At 40.7% G+C, this 22,309-nt stretch overlaps 1 protein-coding gene across 1 annotated transcript; it reads right to left on the bottom strand.

The window, feature by feature from the left end:
- Window positions 1-14,348: 14,348 nt before the first annotated feature.
- LOC308080849 (adrenodoxin-like) lies at window positions 14,349-22,094 on the bottom strand. Its single transcript, XM_080422886.1, has 4 exons — window positions 21,475-22,094; window positions 18,014-18,138; window positions 17,738-17,867; window positions 14,349-16,024 (listed from the first exon to the last, which is right to left on the bottom strand). Exons 1-4 carry the CDS (start codon window positions 21,717-21,719, stop codon window positions 15,916-15,918), a joined length of 609 nt encoding a protein of 202 aa, XP_080279012.1. The 5' UTR covers window positions 21,720-22,094; the 3' UTR covers window positions 14,349-15,915.
- Window positions 22,095-22,309: the final 215 nt, after the last annotated feature.

Here is a 22,309-nt window from a genome sequence, read left to right as displayed (position 1 = left end):
ATCTCTCCATTTAGCAAATAGTCATTCCCGTTTAGTTACTTTTGGATTTATCCCTTAAACATAAGCCCAGTAAATCACGAAGACCATTCATTTCATGGAGGTAGTTTGATTATTACTGGTGATCATTAAATCTCTCATTATATATAACAGCACAGCTACAGCAATGATATACATCAACAACATCATCCCTGAGCGCAATCAGCACACACCTGCGGCCAGATTTACAAAAATAAATGTGTAAATTAAGACATATGCATATGGAGCAAAAGTATTTAATATTCTGCACCTGAAACTATAAAAAAGTAAGAGAATCTAATAAATAAGTGCAGCCGTGTCACTCAAGTCAGTTGATGACTGAGACTTGCCTTCTTCAGTAATTGTAGCCATCATACACCCACAAACAGTGTCACCAGGCAGTAATACAGCCTTGCTAAACTACAGTATACAGTCATTAAGATAATCTATTGTCACTTGTCTTGTAACATGAAGGCAGCCAAAGTTCATTACTATGCATAGAACTGCACTTTGCTTTTTATTTGAAATAAGTGAATGTATGTTACTTTGATAGCTTTAAAACAATCTGATCCCAGTGAATTCATAAGCACAGACAAATATGACTTTAATGCAGGAATATGATATATTACAAGATTCATTGCAGGCTTATTGAGTATCTGTATATCTGAGATTATACTATGACACATAGAAACATTTTGTTGTGATTTGATAATTAGTAGCTACATTATCCATAATAATTCAGTAAACCCTATGGAATCAAATTCTCCTTTGATTGTTTAAAATATGTAATAATGTATGTATATGTTACTGTGTATTGTTTTACTGCCAGTAGCAGGGAAGTCACTGGTCCTTGGACTTCATCTTATAAATTACTGATAGCACTTAAATGTTGTGTGCCAGTCAAGTTAATTTATCTTCTAGTAAACAGGTAGAATTAAACACAAAAAGAACCACAATTAATTGAACAAATTCTTGTTTACCTCTGTTCATTCTGCTGGCATCTGTTTGATTTTATATTTTCAAAAAGCCTGTATTGGTTTTGTATGCCTCATACCTAAATGTTTCTTGTATATATAAGAAATAATGTCTTTTATGTTTTGCAGTATATTTAACAATGCTAATATTGCACTATGTCAAGCTTTGCTTAAAAAGGACTGCTGCTTAATGTTTTCTATGCCTCCTTTTAACCATGTGTTTATATGCTGTGTTATATCAGGCCTGTGGTTGTGTTTTATGTACCATGTGTTTATATGCTGTGTTATATCAGGCCTATGACTGTGTTTTATGCACAAGACAATAAAATGAACCAGTGGAAATCTTGTTCTTTAATCAACCCTAATCTTGGATAAATACTGTTAAAATAATGTAAAAATAGAACTGTTAAAACATGTTGACTATGGTTAATGGCTATCGTACTGACTATGGTGCTGACTATGTTTAATGGCTATGGTGCTGACTATGGTGCTGACTATGGTACTGTCTATGGTGCTTAATGACTAGGGTCCTGACTATGGTACTGACTGTGGTGCTGACTATAGTTAATGACTATGGTACTGACTATGGTTAATGACTATGGTACTGACTATGGTGCTCACTATGGTGCTGACTATGGTTAATGACTATGGCACTGACTATGGTGCGGACTATGGTTAACTTTGTTGTCCACAGTCTTCCATGTCTTTGTAGCACAGAGGAAATGACAGTGCTTTGAATACTGAAGAGTCTTTCACTCTCCTAACTGGTCTAACTGGTGGGACCAAAAAAGGGCAACCGGTTCAAATGTAATAAAAAAAAGCTAAAACATCCATCAAATGAAACTGAAGACAGAAACAAACTGCTTAATTCAAGTAAAATATAAATCAAGTGCCTAAAAAAAACACAATAGCTCAAGAAAATAAATAAAAGGCTTATAAGGTCACTTTGCTTAATATGTACATTTATTGATCTCCTTCCTCTGGAGGTGGGCTTCCTCCATGCTCCTCCCTCTCCTACCGGAGCTAAAAGAGACTGTGAGGAGGGAAAATAGCAAAAGATAAAAAAAAATAAAAAAAAACACATTGCTTAATATGTAAATGTCTTAAGCTCCTACCAGAGCTAAAAGAGAGTGTGAGGAGGGAGGTGGGCTCCCTCCATGCTCCTCGCCTTAGAAAGACCGGAAATGAAGATTTACTAGAACCAAGATTCAAACCTACAACCTTCAAACTTGTGAAGTCTATCCTTTTCTCTTTGACCACCAGCTTTTCACACTAATGAGATTATGTTTGACGTTGAAGCGAGAGGTTGCAGGTCAAAAAATGAAAATCCACAGCAAACACCTCTCCCCCCTGATAGAATGACTACAGATACACCCTCTGATAACAAGGTGAATGTGATCCATGGTGGAGCAGTGGATAAGATACAGGCCATAAAACCAAAAGATTCTGGGTTCAAAGCCAGTAAGGATGATATCTTGCTAATGTGTACCTGGCTCTTTACCTGTACCAAGTGAAGAACACACAAGAGAACAGGTTGAGTGTGAAACACCATGGTTAAAATACAAACCTTAAAGCAGGAAGTTCTTGGTTCAAATCTGGTAATCTGGCTCGTATAACTGTACCTAATCTTTCAGTGAAGAGCGTGCAAGAGAACAGCTCAAGTATGACCCACAGTGGTGAAGTGGATATGATACAGATTTAGCAAATGGAAGGTTCTAGGGTCAAATCCAGCAAGGGGAATTTTTACCAAATTTGTACCTTGTGTCACTGAAGAGAACACAAGAGAATAGGTCAAGTGTGAGCCATAGTGGTACAATCTTGTGTCCTTGCTTACTGTAAGCTTACTGTAAATCGCTCTGGATTAAGAGTGTCTGCTAAATGCCTAAACTGTAAACAATGGTTAAGATACAGGCTTTGCAAACTTAAGGTACTTGGATCAATACCAGCCAGGACATTTTTCCAAGTTTGTAACTACCCTGATCTTTAACAATGTTGAAGATCCAAAAGTCAAAACACATTGGTTCTCTGTTGCCAGAATAATAAACATTTGACCTGAAGACGGAGGTGCCTCAGTATCTTTCACCTTACACAATCTGCAAAAGTTTTTTAGTTTTTTATAAAATTTCCAAGTTTGTATCTAGCTCTTGTACCTTTACTTAATCTTTCACTGAAGGCAGCAAAAGAGAACATATTAAACATGGACCATGGTGGAGCAGAGGATAAGATACAGGCCATAAAACTAAAGGTTCTGGGTTCAGAGCCAGTGAGAATAATTTTACTAATTTGTACTGGCTCTTTACCTGTACCAACTGAAGAACACACAAGAGAATAGGTAGAGTGAGAAACTATGGTACAATGGTTAAAATACAAACATTGTAAGCAGGAAGTTCTTGGTTCAAATCTGGCAAGAATGTTGTTCAAATTTTTTATCTGGCTCTTGCAACTATACCTAATCTTTTAGTGAAAAGTGTGCAAGTGAACAAAGTAAATATGAACCACGGTGGTGTAGTGGTTAAGATATGGGCCTTTCAAACAGAAGGCTCAAACCAACAAGGATTTTTTCCAAGTTTCTACCTGGCTCTTTTACCTGTACCTAATCTTTCACTGAAGAGTGTGCATGAGTACTAGGTGAATGTGATCCATGGTGGAGCAGTGGATAAGATACAGGCCATGTAAATAAAAGGTTCTGGGTTTGAAACCAGTAAGGATCATTTTGCTAATTTGAACCTGGCTCTTTACCTGTACCAACTGAAGAACACACAAAAGAACAGCTTCAATGTGAAACACCATGGTACAATGGTTAAAATACAAACCCTGGAAGCAGGAAGTTCTTGGTTAAAATCTGGCAAGAACATTGTTTAAAGCCTTTCGAACAGAAGGCTCTATGATCAAAACCAACAAGGATTTTTTCCAAGTTTCTACCTGGCTCTTTTACCTGTACCTAATCTTTCACTGAAGAGTGTGCTACAGTGTAAGTATGAACCCCGGTGGTGTAGTGGTTAAAATATGGGTCTATCGGGCCGAAGGCTCTATTTTCAAAACCAGCAAGGTTTTTTACCAAGCTTCTACCTGGCTCTTTTACCTGTACCTAATATTTCAGTAAAGACCACGCACAAGAATACAACTGATATGAATCACAGTTGTACAGTGGTTAACATATGGGTCCCGTATACTGAAGGTTGTTAGTTCAAAATCAGCAAGGACATTATGCGTTTGTAAGTTTGTAAGTGTTTTACATGGCTCTTGTACCAAATTTTTCACTGAAGAGTGTGCAAGAGAACAGATTAAGTATGGACCACTGTGGTAAAGTGGTTAAGATACATGCCTCGCAGAGCAGAGATAGTGAGTTCAAAACTCAGACGGAGAATGAAACGTGGACAAAGTTGCCGATGGTCAAAGAGAAAGCTTGAAAGATGGTAAACGAGAAAGTGGTGGTATGACGGGATAGTCGCATGGCTGAATGAGATTCCCAAACAGACGGCTCAATACGAACAAGATTCCCAAACAGATGTCTCAGTACGTTCTTGGCCCACCTGCGGTATGTTGGACCAAAGACAGGCTTGCAAGTGATTCAGATTGCGTATTGAAAGTACGCCAAATTATCAGTGAGCTGCTGCCATTTGCTATACAGTATATACCAGTGTTTCTCAACCTTTTTTGGGCCATTCTCCCCTATCCAATATCCAGGTCCCTTACCGCCCCACAGAGTTAAAAAACCACCGAGGACGTCCTTCCAAATTTTACCTGGGGCTTTTACCAGTGGAGCAATGGATAAGATACAGGCCTTGCACACAGAAGGTTCCTAGTTCAAATCTGTCCTGGACATTTTTCCAACTTTAACCGGACTATGCACCTTTATCTAATCTTTCACTGAAGAGTGTGTTTGTTTTTTTCTTTCTTTCTCCCCCCCCCCTAAGTTTACCTGGCTCTTGTAACCTAACTTTTCAGTGAAAACCGCATAATAGAACAGACCAAGTATTAAACCAGCAAGGACATCCTTCCAACTTTTACCTGGGGCTTTTACCTTTATCTAATCTTTTAATGAAGAGCACGCAAGTGAACAACTGTGTAAGAACCTCTGTGGTGCAGTGGTTTAGATACAGGGCTTATAACCAGAAGGTTCCCAGTTCAAATCTAACCAGGACATCTTCCTAACTTTCACCTGACTCTTGCACCTTTATCTAATCTTTCACTGAAGAGTGTGTTTTTTTTTCCTTCTTTCTTTTTTTCACCCCCTTAGTTTACCTGGATCTTGTAACCTAACTTTTCAGTGAAAACCGCATAATGGAACAGACCAAGTATTAATCACAGTGGAGCAATGGATAAGATACAGACCTTGCACACAGAAGGTTCTGAGTTCAAAACCAGCAAAGACATCCTTCCAAATTTTACTTGGGGCTTTTACCTTTATCTAATCTTTCAATCAACACCATGCAAGTGAACAGAATGTGTAAGAAACTCTGTGGTGCAGTGGTTTAGATACAGGGCTTGCAACTGGAAGGTTCCCAGTTCAAATCCAACTAGGACACTTTTCCAACTTTTACCTGACTCTTGCACCTTTATATTATCTTTCACTGAAGAGCGTGCAAGAGACCAGAGAACGCATCAACCATGGTGGAGCAGTGGTTAAAATACAGGCCTTGCACACAGAAGGTTCTGAGTTCAAAACCAGCAAGGACATCCTTCCAACTTTTACCTGGGGCTTTTACCTTTATCTAATCTTTCAATCAAGACCACAAAAGTGCACAGAATATGTAAGAACCTCTGTGGTGCAGTGGTTTAGTTACAGGCAGGGCTTGCAACCAGAAGATTCCCAGTTCAAATCTAACCTGGACACTTTTCCAACTTTACCCGGACTATGCACCTTTATCTAATCTTTCACTGAAGAGTGTTTCTTTTTTTTCTTTCTTCCCCCCCCCCCCCCCTAAGTTTACCTGGCTCTTGTAACCTAACTTTTCAGTGAAAACCGCATAATAGAACAGACTAAGTATTAATCACAGTGGAGCAATGGATAAGATAGAGGCCTTGCACACAGAAGGTTCTGAGTTCAAAACCAGCAAGGACATCCTTCCAACTTTCACCTGGGGCTCTTACCTTTATCTAATCTTTCAGTCAGGACCACGCAAGTGAACAGAATGTGTAAGAACCTCTATGGTACAGTGGCTTAGTTACAGGACTTGCAACCAGAAGGTTCCCAGTTCAAATCCAATCAGTACACTTTTCTAACTTTTACCTGACTCTTGCACCTTTATATAATCTTTCACTGAAGAGCGTGCAAGAAGAGACCAGAGAAAGTATTAACCATGGTGGAGCAGTGGTTAAGATACAGGCCTTGCACACAGAAGGTTCTGAGTTCAAAACCAGCAAGGACATCCTTCCAACTTTTACCTGGGGCTTTTACCTTTATCTAATCTTTCAATGAACACCACGCAAGTGAACAGCTGTGTTAGAACCACTGTGGTGCAGTGGTTTAGATACAGGGCTTACAACCAGAAGGTTCCCAGTTCAAATCTAACCAGGACATTTTCCCAACTTTTACCTGACTCTTGCACCTTTATCTAATCTTTCACTGAAGAGCGTTTTTTTTCCTTCTTTCTTTTTTTCACCCCCTTAGTTTACCTGGATCTTGTAACCTAACTTTTCAGTGAAAACCGCATAATAGAACAGACCAAGTATTAATCACAGTGGACCAATGGATAAGATACAGACCTTGCACACAGAAGGTTCTGAGTTCAAAACCAGCAAAGACATCCTTCCGAATTTTACTTGGGGCTTTTACCTTTATCTAATCTTTCAATGAACACCATGCAAGTGAACAGAATGTGTAAGAACCTCTGTGGTGCCGTGGTTTAGATACAGGGCTTGAAACCAGAGGGTTCCCAGTTCAAATCCAGCCAGAACGTATTTCCAACTTTTACCTGACTCTTGCACCTTTCTCTAATGTTTCAGTGAAGATCGCGCAAGATAATGGATCAAGCATGAACCACGGTGGTGCAGTGGTGAAGATAAAGGTCTTATAATCAGAAGGTTCTCGGTTCGAATCCAGCAATTACATTTTTCCAAGTTTGTACCTGGCTCTTGTACCTGTACCTCTAATCCTTCACTTAACAGCGTGCAAGAGAACAGATTAAGTATGAATCACTGTGGTGCAGTGGTAAGATAAACGCCTCGGAATGCAAAGACTGTGAGTTCGAACCCCACAGATGATGAGAGATGGTAATAGAGAAACTCCGAAAGATAGTAAAAGAGACACTCCGAAAGATGGTAAAAGAGAAACCCCGAAAGATGGTCAAAGAGAAACTCCGAAAGATGGTAACAGAGAAACCCCGAAAGATGGTCAAAGAGAAACTCCGAAAGATGGTGAAAGAGAAACTCCGAAAGATGGTGAGAGGGAGAATCCCGAAAGATGGTAAAAGACAAACTTCGGAACATGGTGACAGAAGACATCAGAATGCAATGCCTCGATACGAACGAGATTCCCAAAGCAAAGACTTGAAATGCACGAGATTCCCAAAGTAACGGCTCAAGGTGGTCAAGATGAAAGGACGCAGAGAGTTGAGAAAGGGGGAAAAGCATTTATTAAACCAAAATTTTAATTTTAAGCCCCTCCCTCTTCAATCTGAGGAAGGCGGGCTAAACCCATCCTCCTCCTCTTATGAACAAAAAAACGAAATTTGCTATAGCCCAGATTCAAACCCCCAATCTTCTGCATATGAGTCCTCTGCTTTACCTTTACACCACCAGGCCTTGCACATTAAGGGAAATTTTTAGGTCATACTTGAAGTTGAAGGAAGAGCTGGCAGGTCAAAAGATACAAATATTCAAATGTTTAAATATTTGCATATTAATATCAGATTTATTAATGTGGTGTTTAGTTTTTTCATCATATTTAAGTAATTTGATTATTAGCTTTAGATTATGAAAATAATTAAAGTTATTTTCAAATCAAACACATTAGCTGTTGGGTTTTTATATTAATTTAGGTCTTTACATTTAAAAGAATTTGTGGCTATTACTGATTTTATGCAGCATTCTGCCTGTTTGACTTGAAATTTACATTGAATTGATTCCAACCACTTCCATTCAATGTCTTTGTTACAACATAAAACCCTCCTTTCTGTAATTCTTCAATATAACCAATATAGTAAAAAAAACTCATGTCATACTAAACTATGTTCAATATAACCATCAATATATTTTAAAAAAAACACACATGTACTGTAATACTAAACTATGTTCAATATAACCATCAATATAGTAAAAACTCATGTCATAGGACTGTCATAGGACACTACATAGTATCCCATGACAACATACTGTAATATAATACTGTCAAAAAAACATGAACATGAACCTAACTAACCCTATGTCGTCAAAAAACATGAAAAGATGGGTTTTGATTTCAAGACATCTTTATTGATACAAATGCATAATGAATAAACATCTGTCAAAAGGATTTCCATCATGGTCCTTTGTGCGTGCGTGCGTGCGTGCGTGTGTGCGTGCATGCGTGCGTGCGTGTTGGGAGGAGAGCAGATATAATTATTACAGAAAAACTAAATCTAAAATAACATGAACTAAACAGGTGTATTAAACCTGTTTTTAATCTCAAATAGTGTCGTTTTGTGGTGTCTTGTCCTTGGTGTCTTGTGGTGTCTTGGCATCACAATCATTTTAACCCCTTTGTCCATATTTTATACTTTGGCTATTCAAAAATAGCAGATCTACAAGCTCATATGAGCTTGTAGATCTGCTATTTAAAAAAAACGTATATATATATTTTTTTTTTAAGCTAACATTTGTAACTAAATCTTGCTTCTGGGGGGTCCCTGGATCAAAATATTTTGAAATGGGGTTCCACGGCCAAATACATATCATTTTGGGGGTCCTTGGCATGAAAAAGTTTGAGAACCACTGTGTCAGGGTATGTTCTTGTGGTGTTAGGGTGGTGTCAGGGTATATATTCTTGTGGTGTTAGAGTTAAATTCTTACCCTCTGGTAGCATTCAACCAGGGTGTGCATGGTCTATAGAAGGTGGAGTTCTCTGCATCAGGATCCTGATCCACTCCCTCAACGATGGATCCACACTGAGGTCAAACACAAAGGTCATAGGTCACAAAGCAATGCACACAGTGATATTTATAACCCGTGGGGTCCGGGTTTTTCTCAACCCGTTAGCCAAGCCTACCTGTCACTCAGCCTGCGGTTCAGTCCAAAACGCTGCCACTCGCCTCTTAATCCATTAAGACCGGGGAACGCATCTGTGTCATGTGTGATTTCTTGTGTGAGCTTGTAGATCTGCTATTCAAAAATAGTAGATCTACAAGCTCATGATGATGACGCTATGAGCTTGTAGATCTGGGTGCAGGCTGGATGGAGATACAGTAGATCTAGGGTGGATCAAAAGCTAGGGAGAAGAGGTGTGTTTTGAGTAGGGATTTAAAAGTGTCCAGGGAGGGGGCGAACCTAACAGTGGATGGAAGGCTGTTCCACAATTTGGGCCAGCCACGGAGAAGGCTCGGTCGCCTTTTTGCCTCAACCGGGCGTTCGGAACCTTGAGAAGCCTCTGGTCAGAGGATCTCAATGGCCGGGTGCTGTCCGGGGGGCCCAGCAGTTCAGCGATGTACTGTAGGGTGGTGCTAGTCCATTTAGTGCTTTAAAAACAAATAAAAGGATTTTAAAATCTATTCTAAATCTGACTGGCAGCCAATGGAGGGAGACCAGTACAGGGGTGATATGGTCCCGCCTGCGGGTGCCAGGCAGTCAGCAGTCTGGCGGCAGCATTTTGTACAAGCTGGAGGCGGGAGAGGGAAGAATTAGCAACCCCTGTGTTGAGAGAGTTGCAATTATCCAGCCGGGACGTGACAAGGGCATGGATCACTTTCTCTAGGTCGTGGGCTGATAGGAAGGATTTTACTTTTGCTATTTGCCTAATTTGGAAGAAGCTTCCCTTCTTTCAAAGAAGTTAACAACTCGCATTCAATTATAATCAGTGTCCTGCTGCCATTTGCAGTATATACCCTTGAAAACACAAATCCACCACAACCATGGTTTATTTGTTTTAGTAAAATAGGCTGATAACAAAATGATATGCAACATTTGGGGCAGAAGTTCTTCCTTGACCTACTGGGAGAGTGCATGCAAAGTTTGAGCTGCTCACACACGCACACGCGCACACGCACACACACACACACACACACACACACACACACACACACACACACACACACACACACACACACACACACACACACACACACACAAAAACAGAGTCTCAAACGAAATCTGTCCTAAATGTCCTGCAAGGATCAGATATACATCTGTCACATTACAATGTAGGCATTTAGCAAACACGTTCATGTGGCAGACACCACATGAACCCTAGCATCCCTATTCTGGTGGGAACATTCGCAGAAAATTGTGAGCTTGTAGATCGGGGATTTTTGCCAAAGACATTTAGTGTCGAGGGAGAAAAGAACAAACCAAGTACAGAGTGTGCATCACACACAGAATCCATTATTTTTGTGTCCAAACATCTTAGTAATGCAAATGATTTCAAGGTCAGAGTTGACGATATAGTAATCTCAAGCAAAGAAGAGGTTGTATTCTTGACAACAAACAAAGTGCTCTTAAGACTCTAGCTGGACACCTGAGCTGGAGCCCTCATTCAATGCCATTTTGATCATGCTCTACCTCTTGGTTCTCCAGCATCTCAATGTCACAAAAAACTAAGCTTCAGACCTCCCAAAACAAACTGATGTGACTACTTCTCGGCCTTAAGCACATGACCCACCTAATTCCAACACACTTTGCTAGTTTGGGATGGCTCAGGGTAGAAGACAGGGTCAAGCAAATATCAATGGGATTGGTATTTAAGATACTCAGAGGGACAGTGCCCTCATACCTGTCTAACTAATTCTCCAAAGTGAGTGATACCCACAGTCACAACAACAGAGGGAGCACCTACGATCTTGTACCCCCCAAATTTAGCACAGACATGGGAAAATAAATACTCATTCTACTACTCTGCCACCATAATGTGGAATGCCCTGACTACTCACTAGCTTCTTTCAAAACTGTCCTGAAAAAGCATCGGTCAGAAAACGACTTACAAATCCAGCCAATCTTCCATCATCAACCCAATGTACAAAACCATTACATTTTTATTATTATTTTAAAAACATTTAAAAATAGTGAAAATAGCAGATCTACAAGTTCACAACCCGTCGCATCAGTACAGCGGTGCCGGAGATTGCTGCTCACAGACACACACACACACACACACACACACACACACAGAGGGACAGGAGCAAAAACAAAGTCTCCGGCCTTCACAATCTATAAAAACTACATCCGTCCTAAATAGCCTTCACTGGGGCCCAGCTGTAACTACGCTACACCACTGATAAGCAACATCACCATCAGATCAGATCCTAGATCAGTGACATTACAATCAACCATCAACCAATAGTAACAAAACTAATGTCTAACTTTCTGAAAAACTATTTAATTAAAGCAGCATCAAAGATGGGATCAGAAGCATTGGATGATTCTTAGCATTCTGGCCAGGTGTAGTGCTAGGGTGGGTGTTAGGCTGTATTTTTGTGGTGTTAGGGTTCAATTCTTACCCTCTGGTAGCATCCAGACAGGGTGTGGTGTAGAGGTGGAGTTCTCTGCTTCAGGATCCCGATTCGAACGACTCCCGCAATAATGGATCCACACTGAGGTCAAACACAAAGGTCATACTGTAGGTAACATACCAATGCACACAGTGATATTTACAATCCATTCATTTCACAGTTGCTCTTTTACAACCTTAAAATAATGATCAGATTTAGATCACAGTGGTATAGCTACTGTATAGACAGTGCAGACAGAGTGGTCACACTTGGGCCCTTAGGGTGGGGGTCCTGTTCGCGGTATGTTGGGCCAAGAACGGGCCCTTTGAAAATGATTCAGATTGCGTCTTGAAACAAAAGTACGCCTGTGTTCAAAGAAGCTAACAACTCACATCAAATTATAATCAGTGTGCTGCTGCCATTTGCTATACAGTAGCAGTAGGCCTATATACCCTTGAAAACGCAGCCATGGTTTTCATTTGTTTAAGTAAAATAGTCTGCTTAATTTGGGGCAGAGGTTCTTCTTAGATCAGTGACATTACAATCAATCAATAGTAAGGAGTACAAGGATCAGATCCTACATCAGTGACTAGGGCTGTCATGATCATGAAATTAAAATATGTTTTACAAAAGTAGTGGAAATAGCCAATCTACAAGCTCACAACATGTCACATGATGGTGCGTTGTGAGCTTATAGATCTGCTATTTCCACTATTTTTGAAAAAGTTTGAAAATATATGAACATTTTGCAACATGGATCATGACGGTGATTATGTAATAATTTTGACAGGCCTAACTGTGACATTTCAATCAACCAATAGTAAGGAGGAGTACAAGGATCAGATCCTACATCAGTCACTACAATCAACCAATAGTAACTAAACTAATGTCTAACTTACTGAAAAACTATTTACATGAAATGAAAGGCAAAGCATCACAGACAAAACAAAAGAGAAAGATGGGAGAAAGCAGTGGATCACTGTGCTTTAATTTCTAAATGATTCTAAGTTCTAACATGAATTACCCATCCAGTCAAATAGCTTCAAACCAGATCTATATATTTCTTGTCCTGAATGATGTTGGAGCTCATTTGAAAATTTCAAATGAGCTTCAAAGCTTTCAATTTGAGCTTTCAAATTGAAATCCTCAATGAAAGTACTGTCGGTACTCAGTTCTCTGTGTGTGTGTGTGTGTGTGTGTGTGTGTGTGTGTGTGTGTGTGTGTGTGTGTGTGTGTGTGTGTGTGTGTGTGTGTGTGTGTGTGTGTGTGTGTGTGTGTGTGTGTGTGTGTGTGGTGTGTGTGTGTGTGTGTGTGTCATAGACTGTATGGTGTGTGCACGTGTGCGTGTGTGTGTGTGTGTGCTGGAGAACACAGTACCCGACATGTCTGTCTGTGTGCACCTAATCTCTCAAGAGGGCGCTGTTTTTTCGACGATGGGTTCCCAGATTGGTGTGCACCTGGATCCTCTGGTATGCAGTGACGACAAGTCCTGAGCACCTCTACTACAACAGCTATGGTAGCAGGGTCCTGAAGCACACTATCCTAAACACCACAACACTATTACAAATCCTATCCTTTAACTATAAATGTCCATGTAATTACAGTTCAGATAGTGTCCATACTCACTCAGAAACATCTTGAACTGTCTGCACACTGTCTTCTCTTCCAGGCTAGTGTGTTAGTTGTCCAGCCACAGCCCCTCGTGTAGTTAATGTCAGCTGGTTATGGTAGAAATACTGAGGGAGAAACCCAGCTCCAAACACATGAACATGCAGATACACACTGATATGAATCCCTGGCTCTTAATTTGGTCACATTTACCAGATTATTGAATTTATAACCACTTAAACATCTCTGTTTTCATCGGTTTCTCTCACTCTCAGTCTCCCTTCCTCCTTTTTTAGTCCCACCCCCTCTCAGAACCTGTTAGGTTGACTGGAGTTGATTTGACAGCTGGCTACCCAATGACAATTCTTCCATCAGCTTGATATTGGTATAAATGTAACATAATAAGCAGCTGCATGTCTGCTCCCTAGTGGTCCTGGTGCTTTAGCCAACTGGTTAGTGTAGATACCAATGATATGAGAAACTTGTGTTCAAATCCCCAATTGGACTCTTAACCTGCAAATCACAAGCTTAACCTGCCTTAACTGCACCATATTGTATGTGTAACGCCCGGGACTCCTGAGTCAGTGCCACCTGGTGTTTTTATATGGAGATGTTCTATAATGAGTTTAATGAATTAAAATTATGTTTGGAAAATATCAGGTTTAGGTCCTTAACATAAATCCTTTGCTGAACCATATTAATATCAATCAAACGAGGGGTAGGGCTGCACCACACCACATGTAAACGGGTTAATGTGAAACATGTGTCCAATGTCCATATGGTTTAATGACATTTTAAATGGATAACATTAGATAAACATACAGGTTAGGGCGGTAACTCTAACCATTCAGCTATCCAACCACTCTACCCAGCACCCACCCCCCATTCCAAAGTGTGTAATTGGCAGTTTCCAGTGGCAGCCATGTTTGTGCCTGTACACTTGTACCCGCATGCTGGGAGAAGCCCGATTTATATTTTGTAAACTTACTATCTCGGTTGTGAGACTGAAATTAAAATGTTCCAAAATAGCCAATCTTCAAGCTTGCAACAAGTGAGACAGAAAGCTGAACCCAACAAGATTATTTCTCACTGTATGTGTGTGCTTGGTAGGTACAATCACATCAAGACAAAATGAATATTTGGTACATTGAGGATTTAATAAAACTATCAGTTTACATACTTGATAAAATAAAATACAATTTCGAGGAAATCGGCAACAGGACAAGTCATAAGGCGATATTATAATCAATATATATTACTACCCATTATTGGGTAATAATATAATGGAAAAAGTTACATTTGGGTCCTGACAACAATCAGTTTTGAACCCCTGGTTAGTCTTTACAATGAAAAAGTCTATCGACTATCTACAGACATGATCAAGTCAGAATAGATGTAGATCCACTGTAACCCAGATTTGGGTTACAGTGGATCATTTTCATAATTATGATCATGGCTAGAGAATCTATAGTAGCTATTAGTATATAGCTTAGATGCTATTGTTCAAACATGATACATTCAATGAATGGAAGTTCAGACATTTAGTTATTGAAAACTAAATATTGGAAAATGCTGACTGTCTGGGAGCCAAATTCCTCAAATAGTGATCCAGGAGATAAATAATACAGGATATTATCTACAGTGTCCTTTAAGCAAGTTTGACAGGCAAGGATTAAAAAGCATGAGTTTTTGGACATTAAGATCTTGTCTGATTCCTGCCTTGACAGGAGTTAATAAGTCAGACTTGGGCTAAATTCTACAGAATATTTGTATGTGGTACATTAATAGTTAAGGTGGGCAGTAATATTGTAGGGGAGTCCCATCATAGTATAAAAATAGCCTTCTCAGTCTCAATAAAGGCCTCAAAAAGTGTTGTTTTTACAGCATAACAGAACCACCTCTGATCATAAACATACACTACACGAATAGTCAGCACAGACAGGTAATGCCTGGTGAAGTTAAAGTGAAAAGTGTGAAAATGTGACCATAGTTGATAATATAAGCATGTCAAAAAAGAAAGAGATGTGAAAGAGAGGATATGTTGGTTCTAATCAAAGCTATGTGCTGATAGTTCTCTAGCAGTGTAGAGAAATACTGCAATGGTAAATGGCCACATCTGCAACTATGTAATTGACTATTTTAGGCTGAAGATGGAAAAAAAAAACAGTGTCTCTGTTAGTTACACCAACATTGTTCTTGTGAAGCAGTTTTGATTTTATACTGTGGGAGAAGTATTTTAAAGAATTTCGATTCAGCCAAAGGAGGCGTAGGTCGTCACCACACAAGCAGTCAGTCTGTATAGTGGTTTCACCACTGAACACCGCATTGCGATTTGTGTGGCTTCATTCATACACTGAACACATAGTAACTTATTGATAGCTAAACAATGGTCAGCGAGGCTGTTATCGTTGTTGTTTTTTTTAGGGTAAAGTGAATTGGGAGAGCTGTCCTGTATTCTTTACTCCTAACAAATAGGGAGTTATGAAATGTGTGTTTCCTGGAACTGTAGTTTTAAGGAATACACAAGGAAATTAATGCCGTCCCAACATTGAGATCTGGATGTACAAGAAAAGGGGGCAGACTATGAAAAGCGAGCATTGCCCCAGTGACTGAAGTGCATTCCCTCTAGGATTCAGCTTTAACTGACAATAACCAAACTCTCCTTGTGCGTCTTTATTTCTAGCCATTCAGGTTGCCAGTTAAGAGGATCCGTCTCCACTCTGTCTGATGTCTGCGACGCTCTCTGGGACTCTGGCCACCATGCCCTCCAAAGACTTGGTCAGACAGATCTGGCAACCCAAACGTGACCTACAAGAAAAGGGAAGGAGTTTATCTTTAAAATAAAGCAACACAGGCAGTTACACAGACATAAACGAAGAGAGAGAGAGATAGAGAGGCAGAGAGACAGATAGAAGAGAAGAGATTGGGGAAAGATAAAGGAAAGGAATAACACAGGATGGAGTAAGTGGACATGTGTTGCTGGTGGTGCGGATGGGGGACGCGCTAATGAAGTGATGCGTTTACATCTTTGTTCCCCACTGTGATTAACAGATTAAGTGTTTCTAATCTGATTACCTCCATATTAGCATCTAACCAGCACAATGTGTGACCACTTTCTCAAGCAAAAATAAATCTGCATGGTCTTGTGCCTACGTTATTGGAATAACCTCCATCTTAACCTCCATGTGTGTGCACACGCGTGTGTTTCAGCCCTCTTTCCTCTATAGGTCACCAACGATAGGACGTTAGCCCAGTAAATAATTCCTTGCTCTTAATATACTCTTTAACTCTCGAGAGTGTGAAACTGAAAACAGACACAAATGTACCCGTAGGAGTAAAAATAATTGAAACCAGGGTGGTGGTGCCCCATCAGACAACGTGACTCCACAATGAAGAGTGACAGAAGACAAACAGCAGGTCAATAGCAGATTAGCAGGGTTCACTCCTCAAGTGGCCATACAATCTAATTGAGCTGCCTAACTGGCTGGGTAGCAAGTTAAATAATGTTGGTATTTATGGTAACTATGGTAATGAGCTAATGGAGATTACATTACAGTCATTTAGCAGACGCTTTTATCCAAAGCGACTTACACTAAGTGCATTCAACATAGCAACAGCAAACGATTCCTGGAATTTCTCATCTGTCTTCATTTGGCTCAGCTGTGTTCATGCAAGCGACTATGGTGACGTTACGCCACCTACACGTGTGAGTGGGGTGGATGAGCCCACTGATCTAGGATCAGAATACCAGTTACCTTCGAGTGTGTCGGAGTGGATATTGTCAGCACAGCAGCATGTCGAACACACAAAAAAGTGTGGTTGCACTTTTTAGAGAGGAAAATGAGCATGCAAAGTGCATGAAATGCAGTGCAATCCTTTCGTGCAAAGGTGGTAGCACGTCGACTTTCAAGTAAATCTCTCCACCAGAGACACAAAGCCAAAGGTTAATCTTATCTAGTCATTTATACCGTGTCGAGTCTCCGAAAATCTGTACGAGCCAACTCTGCGGCCGTTTCACTGTCTTGCCCCTAAATACGGTCGCCCCGGATCGAAACGAACGGTCTGGGGTGAGTGAGTGATCTGCTCCTAAACAGGTGGAGAGCGTTTATGAACCTGGGGTCTATTTGGTTCCATTTGAACACTTGCAGAGTTAGGCCCATGCGTTCTCCACTGTTGAACGTGCACCCTTTATTGTTACCCTTTGTTGTGGTTAAGTTGAAATAATAGTTGTACAAGTTGTAATAATAGTGTTGTATAATTATTTTGTTGTAGTAATCAATTCATTATAATATACGAATGACAGAATACACACACACACACACACACACACACACACACACACACACACACACACACACACACACACACACACACACACACACACACACACACACACACACACACACACACACACACACACACACACAGTTAGAAATCGGAATCTTTGCCCGGGCACAGGGGTCTAACATGGACCTGGAAGAATTACACTTTGTGCGTGTATGCGTGAGTGCGTCTGCTTACGTGTCAGTGAGACCATAGGCCAGGTCCAACATATCCATCTCTTCGTCTGTGACCGGCCCCAGCTGTTTATAGATCTCCTCATCAAAGATCAGGTGGCACGTAGAGCAGGCCAACGTCCCCTCACATGCACCTACACACACACACACACACACACACACACACACACACACATTAATATGCAATACAGAGTAGAGATAATATATTTTGTGACTGTGTGAATGTATGTGAGTGTGAGTGTGAGTGTGAGTGTGAGTGTGAGTGTGTACACGCACGTACCAAAGCCATCAAAGTCTAGGTCTTGTTCTATGACAATGTCAAGTAATGAGTCACCAGGAGATCCTTTCACTGTCATCTTCTCTCCATCTCTGTTGATAAAATTCACCGTCACTTTGTTATCAGACCTGAAAAACACAGAGAGAGAGACAGTCAGACACAGAGAGATCGTTCAACAAGTCAGTCCCTCAAACCAATCAATGTACTCAACAGTTGCACTGAAACTTCTCTTCAATGTAGTTCTTATTCTGGAATGTGGCTTAACCTTACTTCAAGCTAAAACAAAGAGGTTTGAAATGCAAACATACTCAAACACCCCTTCAGAAGTTTAGTGTACGCCCAACAAAACATGACAGCAGAGTAGAATAGATTAAACCAGTGTAGAGTACTACCGTAGGTAATTGGGAGTGGTGATGAGGTGAACTGCGATGTTACATTATTTCAGCTCTGAGGCTCTATAAAGCAACCCTGCCCTCTAGTGGTCTAGCACGGTCTGTGCACCGACATTAGGCTGGTTGAGAAACAGTCAAACTCTGGTGTTATGCAACAAGATGATACGAGGACAAGTGGTTAGAGAGACAGTGTATTGTCTCAGGAAACTAGGATTTCGGGTAAACCAAGAACACAGCATCAGTCTGAACAAATCAAAATAACAAATCATCTCATACCAGATAAACAATGAACCTAGCAACTGTTTAAATAACATGCTATCTAAATGTAATTCTTAACATTGGGGTCAAGAAAACAAACCTACGGTAAGTAACAAAACATGACAGAGTGACCAAGATATGCTTGCATGGTAGCCATATCTTGGTCAATCGGTAGCCTGGTTCATCCCTGCAGGGGTACTGTATATTGTAGAGTACAATAAATAAAGTTGGCTTCACTTTAATTAAAAGCCACAGCGCTTTGAATAGAGAGAACAGCTGGTTGGCTACGTCAGTCTGCACGTACGTTCATACGTTGCAGGTGAACTTATTCTCCACCAGTCCAATCTGGGAACCCATCTGTCCCCCTTTTAATTGAGCTCTGAATCTGTCTTGAGAGATTACCACCAGTCTTACAAATGAGGTTTGGAATGAATGTTTGTTCCAGTCATGGAGATTAACCATAGAGCATCAGCTTTTATTTAAGTCTCATGAAATATTTACTGATGTGAAGCTAAACATCACATTTCTGCAATTAAGATGTAATGAAGAAGTTATTTGACTGTGTAGTAGATTAAATAAATACTGGTCATACTTCTACATGCTGAAAAGCTTAAAATATGAATGTAAAATCTATGTATTTCTTGAATAGTTTGGGTTAGAGTGTTGGTCAGGTCATGAAATTGATTATGCGACTGTCCCAGTTTGAGTTCAAGTTTTGGTCCCTACAGTAACAGTATACATAGTATGTGGCCGCACTGAAGCGGTTCTTTGCACCAGAGTTGGTCAATCCTGGCACATAGCAGAGAGACCTACAAACTGTGCGGTTCACAGAAAACATTCCTATGGGGTCCTCCTGAGGGACATAGCCAAGGATGAACATTCTTCAACTACTTAGCTTTTACCAGCTGCCTTATCAAATTGGTTTAGTGGCCTTGTGGTTAGAATGTCCACCCTGAGACTGGGAAATCGGGGTTCAATCCCCAGCCGAATTCTACCAAAGACTATGAAAATGGTACCAATGCATGCCTACCTGCTTGGGAACCCGCATCAAAATTTGTATTGGGGTTAAGGCCCTGCCACATACTAGCATCATGTCCAGGGGGTGTGTACTAATAGATCAAGCTGCCTCATGCTACAGAATAGGAGATAGTCTCCTGACATACGGGCCACATGGCTCATTGACTCATCATTGATTGGTTTAGGAAAACCCTATGCACAAACCCACCCCAAAGCACGGTAATGCTTTGGGATGTAAGATTTTAGGGGAAGGGGTGGCCTTAAGGTTAGAGGAGCACAATTGTTGCCGGAAGGTTGCTGGTTCGATTCCCCAGACCGACAAGAAACATCTGGGTGGGGAAGTGAATGGTCACCACTCACCCCTCCCCAAACACAGCGGAAGTGCCCTTGAGCAAGGCACTGAACCACCAACTCCAGTGGAGCTGCTCAGTGGCCAACAGTAGAAGCCTGTGGTTGTACTGGTTAACTCCCTGGTTTTAATGTGCGCGTGTCTATGTGCAGGGCGTTGCTGAAAATGAGCGCTTGTGCTTAGCTACTACCCTGGGTAAATAAAGAACAAAAAAGACTGATTATTGGTCATAAACTCACTTCATGCTTTGATTTCATTTAGTCAAATCTAAAAGCGAACTGTTTTTCGAGATAATACTTGTTTTGGACATTGTGGACAGAGTGTCAGGGCCATCCTCTGACGTCAGTACACATGAACAGTGTCAGCCAGGTTAAGGGCAGCAGCAGAGCTTGAAGCCTACAACACATGTGTTGAGCAGCGAACCAGTGGAATCATTGCACAACAGAGTGTTTGGCCATGAGAAGACCAGCCTTGGACAAAGCATGAACTGATGGATGGCATGGCTCTGGCCTTAGTGTCATACAAGGCCACAGAATCACATTTGTACGATCACCACCAGGCAATTTTGCCAAATTTACTACATGAAAAGCTTGATAGTTAACCAAAAGCTATCAGTGGCTGGTCAATATCTTGGAAATGGCAGATGAAATATCAAATTCATGTTGTCACAATTATTACATAATCGCATGATCATAATTATTTGAGGTAATAGAAATGATTCATTTTGCATAATCAGAATAACTTCCATTGATCTGTATGCTGGCTAATTTTGAAAGGTTTTTAAAGTATAAAATCATTAAATATGTAGCCTGTTTTGGCCATAGTGTAGTACATTATTTGTTTAGAGTATTGGTACCAGTCTTTGTCAGCCATTGCTTTGTATATTCAAGTTATTTCTCATATCTGCTAAGTGCAATTGCTTGTTTACCATGCCTAAAATGCTATTTATATGTTCAATGCCAAAAACACAATTAAATCATTAATTGCAATTATTTATGACAATTAATCATAAACTAAAATGTCATGATCTATTGTGACCCAGTTTATTTAAAACAGATCACGAGCAAGTACTCAATGACCCCAGTGTTACAATACTGTACACACTACACTAGCCAAGCTAAACTGGGGTATAGATGAAGCCATGCATTAGGCTTTGCAGTTTTACCATAATGGATGACATGTAAAAGTTACTGTCCTGTATTTACAGGCAAAACATAACCTAGTAATAGCTAGACATAACATTTAGGAAACTTCCAAAATGAATACCAACTTACTTTTCAATTAAATCTTTAAACTAGGTTTTGATTGATGTATTGAATATTTTATGTAAAAACTGAAGAAAAACAGCAGGTGGTACAGTCAGACATTAAGGCTAAAAGCCAAAAGGATAACACAAAAAAGTCCTGGGGACTTGATGATGTCAGTTTAAACCAAATTCCTCTCCTCACCTAAGAGGCTGTGTGCTAGTGCTGAAGCTCCTCTGCAGCTGCAGGGTGCTGGCAGGGCTGAAGCCACTCTGAAGCTGGGTGCTGCTGAAAAAGCCCCTCTGTGGCTGGGTGCTGCTGGTGATGAAGCCCCTGTTCAGCGCCAGCAGACAACCAGCGGACCCAGTAGTGCTCCTCGCTGCTGTCCGTAACCAACTTTCTCGCAACGTTGCTTGAACCAGCCGGAGTCTTCTGGTCACCAAAGCCATTTTGTGGAACAACAAGTGCAGGAGTCAGTTCACCTCGAAGTAGAGCTAAACAAAACGACCCAACACTGGTATAGCAGCTGCAGACTGAACGTGTTAAAGTGACACAGTCCAACTGTAAGGGGCTGGTGGTAGGCTAGCTGCTTTTAGCTTCTTCCACGGACCACTCAGTCACTGACTGTCAAGAAGAGTCACTTTCATTGCATAACACGTTCACCTGCTTTTACAAGGACCAAAAAACATTCAAACAACAATGACACGTCCAAACACGTCAACGACACGCCGAGCAGCAGCTCACTGGAACGACGATAAACACAAAGTAACGCGTTATAAACTAACAGGTGAAGATGTTATCCAAGTGTTTCCTGAATGAAAAAACTATAACCTCGCGTCACCCAACGGCGTCACCAGGATTTCTGCAGCACCCGCGGGAAGCTTGGTGTCTATGTTGTGTTCAGTGCTCAGATCCGGTCTACTAGTCTAGAGCCCGCTTACTGTATCCGGTTAATTAAACACACATTTCACTTTCACACACAAGCCATTTCCGTATCCGCTTTACACCGGATCTGCAAAATACAAGCGTGTAGACGCGC

Source organism: Gymnoscopelus braueri (assembly GCF_963280865.1).
Source record: "Gymnoscopelus braueri genome assembly, chromosome: 24".
NCBI lineage: Eukaryota > Metazoa > Chordata > Actinopteri > Myctophiformes > Myctophidae > Gymnoscopelus > Gymnoscopelus braueri.
The sequence above is the reverse complement of the archived record's forward strand: the minus strand, read 5'-3'. Positions and strand labels throughout refer to the sequence as shown.